The 14,714-nt window shown below is 43.0% G+C and overlaps 1 protein-coding gene across 6 annotated transcripts in view; it reads right to left on the bottom strand.

Annotated features, from left to right (window-relative positions):
* Positions 1-14,714, bottom strand: part of LOC118369140 (VPS10 domain-containing receptor SorCS2-like) — a 324,788-nt gene that overhangs the window by 167,746 nt on the left and 142,328 nt on the right. For all 6 annotated transcript variants that reach the window (XM_052495733.1, XM_052495734.1, XM_052495736.1 and 3 more), the window contains exon 3: positions 8,371-8,470. In XM_052495733.1, coding sequence (XP_052351693.1) covers positions 8,371-8,470 — 100 coding nt within the window. The remainder of the gene's footprint in view (positions 1-8,370; positions 8,471-14,714) is intronic.

Below are 14,714 nucleotides of genomic sequence, written 5' to 3'. Positions count from 1 at the left end.
CGTACCCTTTTCCTACTCCTCCTCTGTTCCTCTGGTGATGTAGAGCTTAACCCAGGCCCTGCAGCCCCTAGCTCCACTCCCATTACCCAGGCACACTCATTTGTTGACTTCTGTAACCGTAAAAGCCATGGTTTCATGCAAGTTAACATTAGAAGCCTCCTCCCTAAGTTTGTTTTATTCACTGTCTTAGCACACTCTGCCAACCCGGATGTCCTAGCCGTGTCTGAATCCTGGCTTAGGAAGACCACCAAAAATCATGAAATTTCCATCCCTAACGATAACATTTTCCGAAAAGATCGAACTGCCAAACGGGGCAGAGTTGCAATCTACTACAGATATAGTATGACAGAACTCTGCAGGCTATCTAGGTCAATTTGAGCTTCTACTTTTAAAAATTCACCTCGCACCGTTGCCGCTATTTATAGACCCCCTTCAGCCCCCAGCTGTGCCCTGGAAACCATATGTGAATTGATTGCCCCCATCTAACTTCAGAGTTCGTACTGTTAGGTGACCTAAACTGGGACATGCTTAACACCCCGTCTCTCCTACAATCTAAGCTAGATAGCCTCAATCTCACACAAATTATCAAGGAACCTACCTGGTACAACCCTAAATCCGTAACCATGGGAACCCTCTTAGATATCATCCTGACCAACTTGCCCTCTAATTACACCTCTGCTGTCTTCAACCAGGATCTCAGCGATCATTGCCTCATTTCCTATGTGCGTAATGGGTCCACGGTCAAACGACCACCCCTCATCAATGTCAAACACTCCCTAAAACAATTCAGCGAGCAGGCCTTTCTATTCGATATGGCCCGGGTATCCTGGAAGGATATTGACCTCATCCCGTCAGTAGAGGATGCCTGGTTGCTCTTCAAAAGTGCTTCCCTCTCCATCTTAAATAAGCATGCCCTATTCAAAAATGTAGAACTAAGAACAGATATAGCCCTTGGTTCACCCCAGACTTGACTGCCCTTGACCAGAACAAAAACATCCTGTGATTTTCTGCATAAGCATTGAAAAGCCCCCACAATATTCAACTTTTCAGGGAAGTCAGGAACCAATAGGCTAGCTTTTTCAAACAGAAATTTGCATCCTGTAGCACTAATTACAAAACATTTTGGGACACTGTAAAGTCCATGGAGAATAAGAGCACCTCCTCCCAGCTACCCACTACACTGAGGATTGGAAACATTGTCACCACCGATAAATCTACGATAATCAATCATTTCATTTCATTTTTCATTTTTCTATGGCTGGCCATGCTTTCCACCTGGCTACCCCTACCCCGGCCAACATCTCAGCACCCCCTGCAGCAACTTTCCCAAGCTCCCCCAGCTTCTCCTTCACCCAAATCCAGACAGCTGAAAGAGCTGCAAAATATGGATCCGTACAAATCAGCTGGGATAGACAATCTGGACCCTCTCTTTCTAAAATGATCTGGCAAAATTGTTGCAACCCCTATTACTAGCCTATTCAACCTCTCTTTCGTATCGTCTGAGATCCCCAAAGATTGGAAAGCTGCCGCGGTCATCCCCATCTTCAAAGGGGGAGACATTCTAGACCCAAATTGTTATAGACCTATATCCATCCTGATCCACCTTTATGCAGACGACACCATTCTGTATACATCTGGCTCTTCTTTGGACACTGTGCTAACAAATCTCCAAACGACCTTCAATGCCATACAACACTCCTTCCAAGGCCTCCAACTGCTTTCAAATGCAAGTAAAACTAAGTGCATGCTCTTCAACCGATTGGTGCCCTCACCCTCCCGCCCCGACTAGCATCACCACTCTGGACGGACCTGACTTAGAATATGTGGACAACTACAAATACCTAGGTGTCTGGTTAGACTGTAAACTGGTTAGACTGTAGACTGTAAACAGGCAGTTAACCCACTGTTCCTAGGCCGTCATTGAAAATAATAATTTGATCTTAACTGACTTGCCTAGTTAAATAAAATAAAGGTAAAAACAAAACTCTCCTTCCAGACTTACATTAAGGATCTCCAATCTAAAATGAAATCCAGATTTGGCTTCCTATTTCGCAACAAAGCCTCCTTCACTCATGCTGCCAAACATAACCTTGTAAAACTGACTATGCTACCGATCCTTGACTTTGGTGATGTCATTTACAAAATAGCCTCCAACACTCAACTCAGCAAATTGGATGTAGTCTATCACAGTGCCATCCGTTTTGTCACCAAAGCCCCATATACTACCCACCACCGCGACCTGTATGCTCTCGTTGGCTGGCCCTCACTACATATTCGTTGCCAAACCCACTGGCTCCAGGTCATCTATAGGTCTATGCTAGGTAAAGCCCCGCCTTACCTCAGCTCACTGGTCACCATAGCAACACCCACCCGTAGCACGCACTCCAGCAGTTATATTTCACAGGTCATCCCCAAAGCCAACACATCCTTTGGCCCCCTTTCCTTACAGTTCTCTACTGCCAATGACTGGAACGAAATGACTGGAACGAATTGCAAAAATCACTGAGGCTGGAGTATTATATCTCCCTCTCTAACTTTAAGCATCAGCTGTCAGAGCAGCTTACCAATCACTGTACCTGTACACAGCCAATCTGTAAATAGCACACCCAACAACCTCATCCCCATATTATTACTTATCCTCTTTTGCACCCCAGTATCTCTACTTGCACATCATCATCTGCACATCTATCACTCTAGTGTTAATGCTGTATTGTAATTATTTCACCTCCATGGCCTATTTATTGCCTTACTGCCTATTTATTGCCTCACACACACTGTACATAGATTTTTCTATTGTGTTATTGACTGTTCTTCTGATTATTTGTAACTCTGTGTTGTTGTTTTTGTCGCACTGCTTTGCTTTATCTCGGCAAGGTCACAGTTGTAAATGAGAACTTATTCTCAACTGGCCTACCTGGTTAAATAAACTATTCAGACCCCTTGGATTTCTTCACATTTTATTGTTTTACATAGTGGGATTAAAATAGATTTATTTATTTATTATTGTTATTTTTTTAACAAAAATGTACACAAAATACTCTGTAATGTCAAAGTGGAAGAACAATTCTAATATTTTATAAAGATGAATAGAAATTGAATAACTATAATATAGTGGTTGCATTAGTATTCAGCTCCCTGAGTTAATACATGTTAGAAACACCTTTGGCATCGATTACAGCTGTCTTTAAGACCGTTGCACACCTGGATTGTGCAATATTTGCCCATTATTCTTTTCAAAATTTTTCAAGCTGTGGCAAGATGTTGGGGATCATGGCTAACACGCAATTTTGAAGTCCTTGTAGATTTGTCCTTGTGTTGTAGGTTATTGGCCTGCTGAATGGTGCATTCCTCTCCCAGTCTCTGGTGTAAAGCAGACTGAAGCAGGTTTTCCTCTAGGGTTGTGCCTGTGCATCGCTCCATCCTGTAACCCCCCTGAGCAGTTTCATTCCTGTCTTGAAGCTCAGTTTAGAAAGACGACGGTATCTCTGATGTGTCTGGGTGGTTTAAAAGCATAATTGTTAACCATGCTTAAAGAGATATTCAATGTCTGATTTGTTATTGTCACCCATCCACCAATCACTGCCCTTCTTTATGAGGCTTTCGAAAAGCGCCCTGATCTTTGTAGTTGAATCTGGGCTGAAAATTCAGTATTGACTGAGAATAGTATGTATGGGGGAAAGAGAAAGGGTTAGTCATTTTAAAAAATCAGGTCAGCCCCTATTGTTTCACACAGTGATTTATGTGATTTGTTAAGCCACATTTGACTCCTGAACTAATTTAGGCTTGCGTAAACAAAGGGGTTGAAAACTTAAGCAACGACTATACAGTATTTTTGTTATACATTTTTATATACAGTATACAGTGCATTCTGTAAGTATTCAGACCCCTTGACTTATTCCACATTTTGTTACATTACAACCTTATTCTAAAATGGAATAAATACATTTCTATCCTCATCAATCTACACACAATACCTCATCATGACAAAGCGAAAACAAGATTTTGGAATAAAAATCAGAAATGCCTTATTTGCATAAATATGAAAACCCTTTGCTATGAAGACTCGAAATTGAGCTCAGGTGCATCCTGTTTCCATTGATCATCCTTGAGATGTTTCTACAACTTGATTGGAGTCCACCTGTGGTATATTCAATTACTTTGTTCATGTTTTGGAAAGACACACACCTGTCTTTATAAGGTCAAACAGTTGACAGTGCACGTCAGAGCAAAAAACAAGCCATGAGGTCAAAGGAATTGTCCGTAGAGCTCCAAAACATGATGTGATGTGTCGGAAGGGTACCAAAACAATTCTGCAGCATTGAAGGTCTCCAAGAACACAATGGCCTCCATCATTCTTAAACGGAATACGTTTGGAACTACCAAAACTCTTCGTAGAGCTGGCTGCCCGGTCAAACTGAGCAATTGGGGGAGTAGGGCCTTGGTCAGGAAAGTGAAGAAGAACACAATGGTCACTCTGACAGAACTCCAGAGTTCCTCTGTGGAGATGGGAGAACCTTCCAAAAGGACAACCGTCTCTGCAGTAGAGAGACGGAGCAAAGCACAAAGAGATCCTTGATGAAAACATGCTCCAGAGCTCAGACTGGGGCGAAGGTTCACCTTCCAACAGGACAACGACCCTAAGCACACAGTCAAGACAACGCAGGAGTGGCTTCGGGACAAGTCTCTGAATGTCCTTGAGTTGCCTAGCCAGAGCCCAGACTTGAACCCAATCTAACATCTCTGGAGAGACCTGAAAATAGCTGTGCAGCAACGCTCCCCATCCAACCTGACAGAGCTTGAGAGGATTTGCAGGGAAGAATCGGAGAAACTCCCCAAATACAGGTGTGTCAAACTTGTAGCAAGAAGACTCGAGGCTATAATTGCTGCCAAAGGTGCTTCAACAAAGTACTGAGTAAAGGGTCTGAATACTTGTAAATGTGATATTTCCGTTTTTTATTTGCTTTGTCATTATGGGGTATTGTATGTAGATTCATGAAGGGAAAAAACAATTCCATCCAATTTATAATAAGGCTGTAACGTAACCAAATGTGGAAAAAGTCAAGAGGTCAGAATACTTACTGAATGGACTGTATACAGTATACAGTGCAGTGATTTTCTCAATTTTTGCATATTTTTGACACTGAATGTTATCAGAACTTCAACCAAAACCTAATATTAGATAAAGGGAACATGATTTTACAGATAACAAAAACAACAGATACTTATTTCATTTAAAAAGTTATGCAACACCCAATTCCCCTGTTTGAAAAAGTAATTTCCCCCTTACACTCAATAACTGGTTGTGCCACCTTTAGCTGCAATGACTGCAACCAAATGCTTCCTGTAGTTGTTGATCAGTCTCTCATGTCGCTGTGGAGGAGTTTTGACCCAGTCTTACATGCAGAACTGCTTTAACTCAGCAACATTTGTGGGTTTCCAAGCCTGAACCGCTCATTTCAAGTCCTGCCACAACATCTCAATTGGGATTAACTTGAATGAAAATGAAAATAAGTCAATTAAACAAGTATGTACTTGTTGAAATGTTTGTTCATTCAGGTTGCCTTTATGTAATATTCAGTTTTGGTTGAAGATCTGATCACATTTAGTACCACCTTCACCAATGAAATCGATTTTAATCCCACTTTGTAACACAAGAAAACGTTAAAGAAATCTAAGGGGTCTGAATACTTTTGCAAGGCACTGTACACACACACACACACACACAGCACTGTACACACACACACACACACACACACACACACACACACACACACACACACACACACACACACACACACACACACACACACACACACACACACACACACACAGAGAGAGCAGTGGTTGGGCTCCCACTGGTAGGAATTCCCTCCTGCTAGCCCTGGGGTGTGTTTAAATACCAAACTGATCCACAGTTCCTATTACCAGACTTCCGACTGTCAGAACGCAGACACTCACAGTTCACAGTCGGGACCCCCGAGACACCATCTCCCCCTGTCGACTCACTCTCTCTTAGTTTCTCTTTCAGATTCTTTCAGTCTCTCGCCCTCTTTCCTTCGCTGTCAGTCTCTCTCTTAGATTCTCTCTCCCTCTTTCACTCACCGTCAGTCTCTCACTTAGATTCTCTCTCCCTCCCTCCCTGTTGGTGAGGGGCTTTGTGGTGGAATGTGTGGGCATTGCTTCCTTTTATGTGGATGTACAATTTAAAAGCATTTTTAGGATGTTGATAACTAGTGGGATTAGTCATAATTCTGCTCTGCATGCAACGTTTGGGGTTTTGTGTTGCACACAAAGTGTAGTTTTTACAGAATTCTGCATGCAGAGTCTCAATTGGGTGTTTGTCACATTTTGTGAATTATTGGTTGGTGAATGGACTCCAAACCCCACAACCATAGAGGGCAATGGATTCTATAACTGATTGAAGTATTTTTAACCGTATCCTAATTGGAATGTCGAGTTCTATGTTCATTTTAATGGCGTAGAAGGCCCTTCTTGCCTTGTCTCTTAGATCATTCACAGCCTTGTGGAAGTTACCTGTGGTGTTGATGTTTAGGCCGATGTAAGTGTAGCTCTTTGTGTGCTCTAAGGCAACGGTGTCTATTCCCAGGCAATTAATCGCTACAGTACCAGTGTCTCTCGTCTCCAACCATCGCGAAAATGTGTGTGTGGGTGACCCTAGAGGGTGAGTCAGAGAGTCCCAGGTGAATTGGTGGAATGGAGAGGATGGATGAGTTACTTTGTCTAATCTCCTCAATCTCTTATTGATTAGAGCACTGAGCCCAGGGGATAACATCAGTTGAAAGGACAAGCTGCCATGGGAGGCGGAAGGGGAAAAATAAGAAGCAGGTCCAATCAGATCACTGAACCTGAAGTCATCTGTGAGAGTGAGTGCACCCACTTTCTCCTTAACTGTGTGTTTCATGAAATCTACAGCTCAGCTGTGTCTAAAACTAGGGATGTGAACATTTAAACATTAAAATGTTTAAACGAAGTTGGGATCGTTAACGTTAAGAAATATTGTTAACGTTAAAAAAAACAAGGTTGTAGCCTAACTAGATGGTAGGCTATAAAGGCCTGGGGAAAGTTGTGTAATATAAATGAAGCCAGACAGGAAGAGACAATCTTTAGGCTACTTTGATGAACTTGTGAGGCATGCAAGACAAGATATTGCAAGATACAGATTACCAAGACATGCTTTGTGCCTGCCCCCTCTACCTTCTTCCTCACTCTGGCTTGCCTGCTCTTACTCTTTGCTAATGATGCGTGTGTTCAGTCTTCAGTCAAATCAAATCAAATGTTATTTGCCACATACACATGGTTAGCAGATGTTAATACGAGTGTAGCGAAATGCTTGTGCTTCTAGTTCCGACAATGCAGTGATAACCAACAAGTAATCTAACTAACAATTCCAAAACTACTGTCTTATACACAGTGTAAGGGGATAAGGAATATGTACATAAGGATATATGAATGAGTGATGGTACAGAGCAGCATACAGTAGATGGTATCGAGTACAGTATATACATATGAGATGAGTATGTAGACAAAGTAAACACAGTGGCATAGTTAAAGTGGCTAGTGATACATGTATTACATAAGGATGCAGTCGATGATGTAGAGTACAGTATATACGTATGCATATGAGATGAATAATGTAGGGTAAGTAACATTATATAAGGTAGCATTGTTTAAAGTGGCTAGTGATATATTTACATCATTTCCCATCAATTCCCATCTGTCTTCAGTCTGCTGCGTGTCGAATGTCCTAGCCTATTCTTTGACGATAGGCCCAGCTTTACTGAAGTTGCGAGACATTGCAAGCTGAGAAATGGCAAGTTTCAGCATTCCATTGCGAAATACACCTTTCGATTACCGATAGATAGGGCTAGTGCACAGTTCTGACTCGGTCGGCCTGGTGGCAGCCCTGCCTATACGGTGCCCCTCCCCTCTCTCTCCGGTCCTCGCTGGCTCGCTATGAAAGATGCAAGTGTTTGTGTTCACGGAAGTAAGGAAACGAGTCAGTCTCCTCCGTTCCAAAAACACTGAATCTTAGGAGTCAATTCCTAGCGGAATCGATTCTTGACACTCAGAAATGGGAATCGCCACCTGGAGTCGACGTACAAGGAGTCGAGGAATTCACAAGGAATTGTGTACAATTTTCGTATCTTTTTAACGGCAAAATCCCTATCTAAAACCATCGAAAACCATGTCACCAAGCTTTCCTAAAGCAGCTGAGTGTTGTCTCTCGACAATAATTGTCTTCAAGGTCAGTGGACGAAGAGGAAGTTGCCAATAACTAATTGCAGCTGTAATGTAATTGCAGGTGAGTGGCGGGGAGAATATAGACAAAGCAGGCTGAAGACTTCCTACCTTTTTCTTGTTGATGGGGCAGATATAGAAGTTAGAGACCACGATAGTTGTCCCAGGCATCAGGTTTAGCTTGCTGTAGGTGGTGCCATAGTCACTAGACCTGAGGAGAAACAGAGAGAGAAAGAGAGAGGTCAACATCGTGTGTCTGATTGAATTACAGGTTGTACAAAATCTTTGCATCAACATAAACGGAGTTCAAATAGAATCTTAACCCTTTCTCACACAGAAGAGGCAGTAATTATTTTTGTAAACTGCAGCACTCTTGAGCCATTTTCTTTTTATTACCATTCTCCACTGACGAATAACCGTGGGCTAGGGGCGAACCAGCGAAACACACTGGCAAATCACCAAAATCTCAAACTCTGGCAGTTTCATGAGCAGGTGATGGTTAGGTGACAGCTATGGAGCAAGGACCCTGAGATTCTGAGATTGATGGTCAGCTCCTTGAGGATATTTCTCCAGCCTAGCCAAATCAAACACCTAGCGATGGCGCCGCTAGTGCCGGGAAAGTAATTGTTTGTAACATTTTTGCTCGCCAAGGGTGAAAAAGGTATGGCAGTCTGTGGGAAATTGACAGGCGTATTTTATTCTGAGTCAATTGCATTCATTTTGCGAGACTGCATATTCCACATGTTTGGTGTGAATCAAACCAAAGTATAAAGGAGACTCAGATATAACTGTAAACACAGGCCAACCAACAGGTATAGCAGACACAGAGGAACTCTATATTAAAATATATTCAATTGGCATGATTTCTAATCCAGTGTTGCACTATTGCCAGTAAGGATACCCCCGAAGGATACCCCTGAAGTGGTACGCTTTTCTAAAGAGATAGTCAGTCCAACCTCCTGAACCAGATTGGAATGGAAGTGCTGCTGTGCTGAATGAGAGAGGTGAGTTGAGAGAGAGCATAGACCATTCAGTGTTGAAGAGAGGAAAGGAAAGAGGGGATGGGAGAGGGGGCTGGCAGGGGAGGCCTTGATGAAGGGGAGTGATCAGAGATCAAGTCCACCCGGCCCCACTCTGAACCAGACAAGTGGATTTACTTTACAGCGTTACCATCTTACACTCAGCAGGGCAGCAACCACAATGGTGGGCACACACACAGACACATGGGTATTAGAAGAGGAAATACAGTCGCACATGCAGGTTAGAGTTTTTTGCTCTTGTTCTGGGGGTAGGTCTGCAACAGCCACAAAGTCATAGAATCTGATTTTAAACTTAACCCTAACCCTAAACTTAAACACACTGCTAAACCTAATGGCTAACCCTAACCTTAAACTAAGACCAAAAAAAAATCACATTTTGATTTTCATTCACTTTTACATTATAGCCAATTTTGATTTTGCATCCGTCCTATCTAAGGGGTAAATCGCTCAGTTCTTGTCCTCCAGGACAATAACTTATGACAATAAACGTCAACCTACCAGAACACAGCGGGCAGACAGATATGCACCCACAGACAGATACAGAAATGTACACACAAACATGTGTATGGCCACGTGTGGCCACACTACACACACACACACACACACACACAGAGCGCCCACACACACGCACACCAAGTCGTCACAATCCCCGATCCATTCGGCAAAGCTCTGGATGAGTGCTCTGAGGAGTCAATTCCCAGCGGAATCGATTCTTGACATTCAGAAATGGGAATCGCACCCTGGAGTCGACGTACAAGGAGTCGAGGAATTCACAAGGAATTGTGGCCTAGTAGGGGTTGAGCTATTTCTTCAGGTCCCCGCGATCAGCAAGTAGTGTTTTCATCTTCCCCAGTGCACTGTGGGGGTCGTTTAACCTGGGTAACTCAGAGACGACAGACAGATCCCGCTGATGGCTGGGTGTGTTTCGGAGCCAGAGCTTTCTGCTTAACTCGAAGCTGTGTACTGACTTTGCTGCTGTTACCGAGGCCTACTTGGAGAGGGATGGGAGATGAAGTCCATAGGCTGTCAGTCAGTACCTTTTAAAAACCTAAGCACACGTGAATTTTGATAGCTTTCTTGAAATGGTTAGTTCAGAGACACTCCGATCAAGAGCAACGTACAGTCGTGAGTGCATACCTTTGTCATTTTCCCTCGTGGGAATCAAACCCACAAAACCTAGCATTGCAAGCACCATGCACTACCAACTGAGCCACATGGGACCCTCAAAGCTTCTCAAATGAATGTCTCGCTTGCACTCTCAACAGTTTCCTGTGTGTATAAAGAATGGTCCACCACACAAAGGAGATCCAGCCAAAATAAGAATGTGTTCTTAACTGACTTGCCTAGTTAAATAAAGGTATATAAAAAAAATTAAAAATCTGGGGTACACGGAAAAGGTGTGAATTAAAACCGAGGATTTACCTCTGCCTGAGGTCATTTTCATGAAGAAGGATGAAAAGGTGAGGCCGTTCTATACCAATTGGTATCAAAAGAATTGCTGGCCCTGCCTGCTTTTTGTAAAGTCTGAGCCTTGGGTCGAAAGTGGGGTACAGTGACCTGAAGAACATTGATCGTTCAGCTAAACGGCAAAACAAAACAGGGCTCATATTGTAATGAAACGGGCAGGGAGCAGGCCTCGAACACTCAACCTTCTAGCCTGAAGTCCAGCGCGCTATCGACTGTGCCCCAAAAGCATGCTCAAGCGGCAGAGTCGATATCCGCGGGGTAATTGCGTGTTACGATCCTTTACTTGCTGAACATGTCGAACTTTCGGCTGTCTTTTCTGGGATACCGAAAGTTATTCTGAATTGATTTGATAACTTCCATCGCATCATCTGTAAAAATGTTGTTTAAAAGAGAGAGGTTGACACAGGGCATTTTTTTTGCGTGCGCTCAAGTAGACTTTCCACTTTCCACCTGTATTTATTTAGCAATGATGATAACACATAATCACTCTGGACAGACACAAGCAAAAACTCATGACATAAATGTTGCAGCAGCCTAGGCGACACCTAAACATTAGAAATCTGACATGCTGTATGGGATGAAAACAATAATATTTTTCAGTCTGATCAACTGTAGGCCACTAATAAGAGCAGCTGTATACAGCCTATGCACCCTGTCCATCTGGTCAGGGTAAACTAATTGGCAATGTTACGTGCGGTGCGTCAGTGAAGTGGATGATCAGGGCTTTATTCAGTCACGTTTCTTGGGCTACTTTGATGTGTCAAGTGGACGGGATGTGCAGTCTGTTTAAAACTTTATGCATTTTGAGATGTCTGTGTTTTTCATAGAGAAACTCTTTGTCCAAACCTACTATGTAATGGAATGTATCTGCTATTTGTATTTACAGCTAAATCCCCTCCGGTTCCCTGATTTAAGAGGTGATGACCACTCCACTCCACTACTATTGTCAACTCTCTCCTGACATGAACTGAAGCAGTGTCTCATGTGCTCGCTCATCCACTGGCATATTGAATGTTTCCTCTCCAAGCACTGTGAGTACCCTTATCAATGTTCTCTCATTACTGTATGTAGCGTCAATCACACACACAAACACAATCACATTATTACACATCAGTGATTTTACTCCTTGCTTGGACTAACTAATTCTTAGCTCTTTTGTCTAACTGTGTAGTGTGTTGTGTTATTGTTTGTCGTCTTCCCAGTCAACTCCTGTCCTGCACTGAAGTCAAGCCTCTGAACGCATGCCTCTACACCCTCATTCAATTACCGCTGTGATTCCTTCCCAAAACAGTGTAAGTAATCCTCTCCTTCCCGTTCCCCGAAACATTGTGCTATAAATGCCTTTATTAAATGCTTTAGGTTAAAATTGTTTTGCCTTTGCCTCGTCTCCGCGGGTTCCACGCCAATACCGTGGATATCCCATCCTCCTCCATTTGTCAAGTCACCAACCTCCACTGGTTTCATGATATATGTGTATTTTAGTCCATCTTGTGTTTCCGTTTTAACTCTGCATCGTTGGGAAGGGCTCGTAGGCAAGCATTTCACGGTAAAGTCTACACCAGTTGGATTTTGCTAAGTGCTAGCACCACCAGACCCCCTCTCTTTCCCTAGGTGGTGAGGGGGGTCAGTGGTTCCAGATACTGGGATGGATCTCTCCCCACCACTACACTGGCCCTAATTAAGGCCTGAGAGTTTAATGGAGCAGGGAATTTTAGGATCTATTGATGAGGACAGATTATTGGCATTGGGATGGAATTCATAATTAGGTGGTTGTTTGTATTTGTCCTATTTATCTGCATATGGAAGTGTTTTTTTGTTTTTCATATCCCAACTCCCAATGAGACCAGGGTCTACCTTTATCAGAGGCCCTTGAGCAATTAGGGAATACGTGTCTTGCTCAAGGGCACATAGGCAGATTTGTCACCTTCACCGGCTTGAAGAATCGAACGAACAACCTTTCGGTAACTGGCCCGACACTCTAACCACTAGGCTTCCTGCTGCCTGAAAATGTAATTGCATTTAATCATTTAAAGGAGCCAAAAGCTAACTAGATTTAAAGTAGCGGACAGTAGCGGAAAAACACAACAAATCCTAATTGAGCAATGATTCCTCACCCAGTATAAACAGCCTCATTACCACCGAGTAAGAGAGAACGCTTTTGTTATCATTTGGATTTAAATGCTTGAGAGACAAAAAAAAATGCTCATTAAATCTCCCATGCGATTGAAGTCAAAGGGTCATCAATGAGACATTATGTGACTAATAAGGCTAATTTGGGGGATTGTGTTTGGAGCCCGGTGTCCGGGTGGCTAACGTGTAAAAGAGTAATGACGTGAAGTTAATAGGAGAGTTAATTTAGTACTTGCCATTCGGCTACCCAGATTAATAGACTGGATGGATGAGATGAGCTATAGTAGATGAGTGAGAAATAATTACTTTGAAACAGTGCACTGGGGAGAGGGAATGTGAGATGGAGGAGGAGGAAGGGGAACAGGGAAAGAGGGTAATGGGAAGACGGAAAGGAGTGTTACCGAACATCTTTGGTACGAAAAATACATTTTTCTTCTCACTCCTGCCAAAGCCACTTTCTAAAATGGAGAAACAGTGAGTGATGCTTCTCTCTGAAGCATTTTATGTCATATTATTCCTTGCAGCGTGCCATATTGAATAGATGAAATCCAAGGGTATACTACAAAAAAAATGAAATACAATACAACATAACCTGCAACGGACTATTCAGTGTTCAAGATGAGTTGAGAATGGCTGATCCTGCTCCAGTCATTACCACATTTACATTACATTTAAGTCATTTAGCAGACGCTCTTATCCAGAGCGACTTACAAATTGGACCCGGTTCTGTTCTCCCCAAGTAAGGTGCCACCAACCTCCTGTGGTCAAAAGACCAATGAATGGAAAAAGATCCGAATTGGGCTGCCTGTGTAAACGCAGCCTAACTGCCATTCAGCATCTATCTGCACTGCACAGAGTTTCGATAGCGGAGAAATGCTCTGAGGTTTATACAGACATATGCATGTTGACATCAACTGATGAAAGTCACTGATGATGCCCCAGGGTACAATGTCATTTCCATTCCAAACAGTCATTTGTTGTATCCGAGAATGATGCACGGAGAGTCATAAAGAAAACAATGAAAGAAGAGATACAAACAGAGGAAGAAAAAAATACAACTTTAAATCAGAATATATTGTGAGACAGGGAAAATACAGAACGATTGTAGGTGTGTGTGTGTGAGTGTGTGGGGGTGCATGCTTGTGTGTGTGTCTCAGAGAGAGAGATCGAGAGAGGGAGAGATGTGTGCGAGAGAGTCAGAGACAAGACACTCCGGGTAGAAATTGTGTTTTTTTGTCGATGCGCTTGAGGAAACAGAGCGCGAGCGAAAACACTTTAGGATGGTGTTAGGCGCTGATTCAGATTTAATGTCCTAATATGTCAAGGTCGCTCCCAGCGGCTCCCTTCCCCAGGAAGACAAATGGAGAGCATCGGGGCAGACGCGGTGAGCAGACACCCGAGCTAAGAGAGGTGTAGGCAGAGAAGCAGTGGAGGAGGAGGGGAATCGTTCAGCAAGGCCAGAGAATGCATTAGAAGAGCACTGCTTAAGACACAATGGTTAGAATGGTCGGAGTCAGAAAAGGCAACTTCAGAATGAAGAGGAATACAGTTGTCAGTGTACCAGAAAACCTTTTCTGTGTAATCGACTACATTGAAATGTACCCAAAACGGCCCATATTATAATATCATACCCATAGCTACAGTAATATAAGAACAAGTATTTTTTTTATCAAGTACGGTGTGTCATACCCCTGGTGTCATACACACGGCTAGAATGTAGAATGTAGCCAATCCAGAATCCAAACTAGCCGGTTTATAATGATCTATATGGCTTTGATGCATTACTGTACTCGGGATCAAGAGAACCATGCTGATTGA

Source organism: Oncorhynchus keta, chromosome 35, assembly GCF_023373465.1.
Source record: "Oncorhynchus keta strain PuntledgeMale-10-30-2019 chromosome 35, Oket_V2, whole genome shotgun sequence".
NCBI classification, from domain to species: domain Eukaryota; kingdom Metazoa; phylum Chordata; class Actinopteri; order Salmoniformes; family Salmonidae; genus Oncorhynchus; species Oncorhynchus keta.
This window is presented reverse-complemented; position numbering and strand designations above follow the sequence as displayed.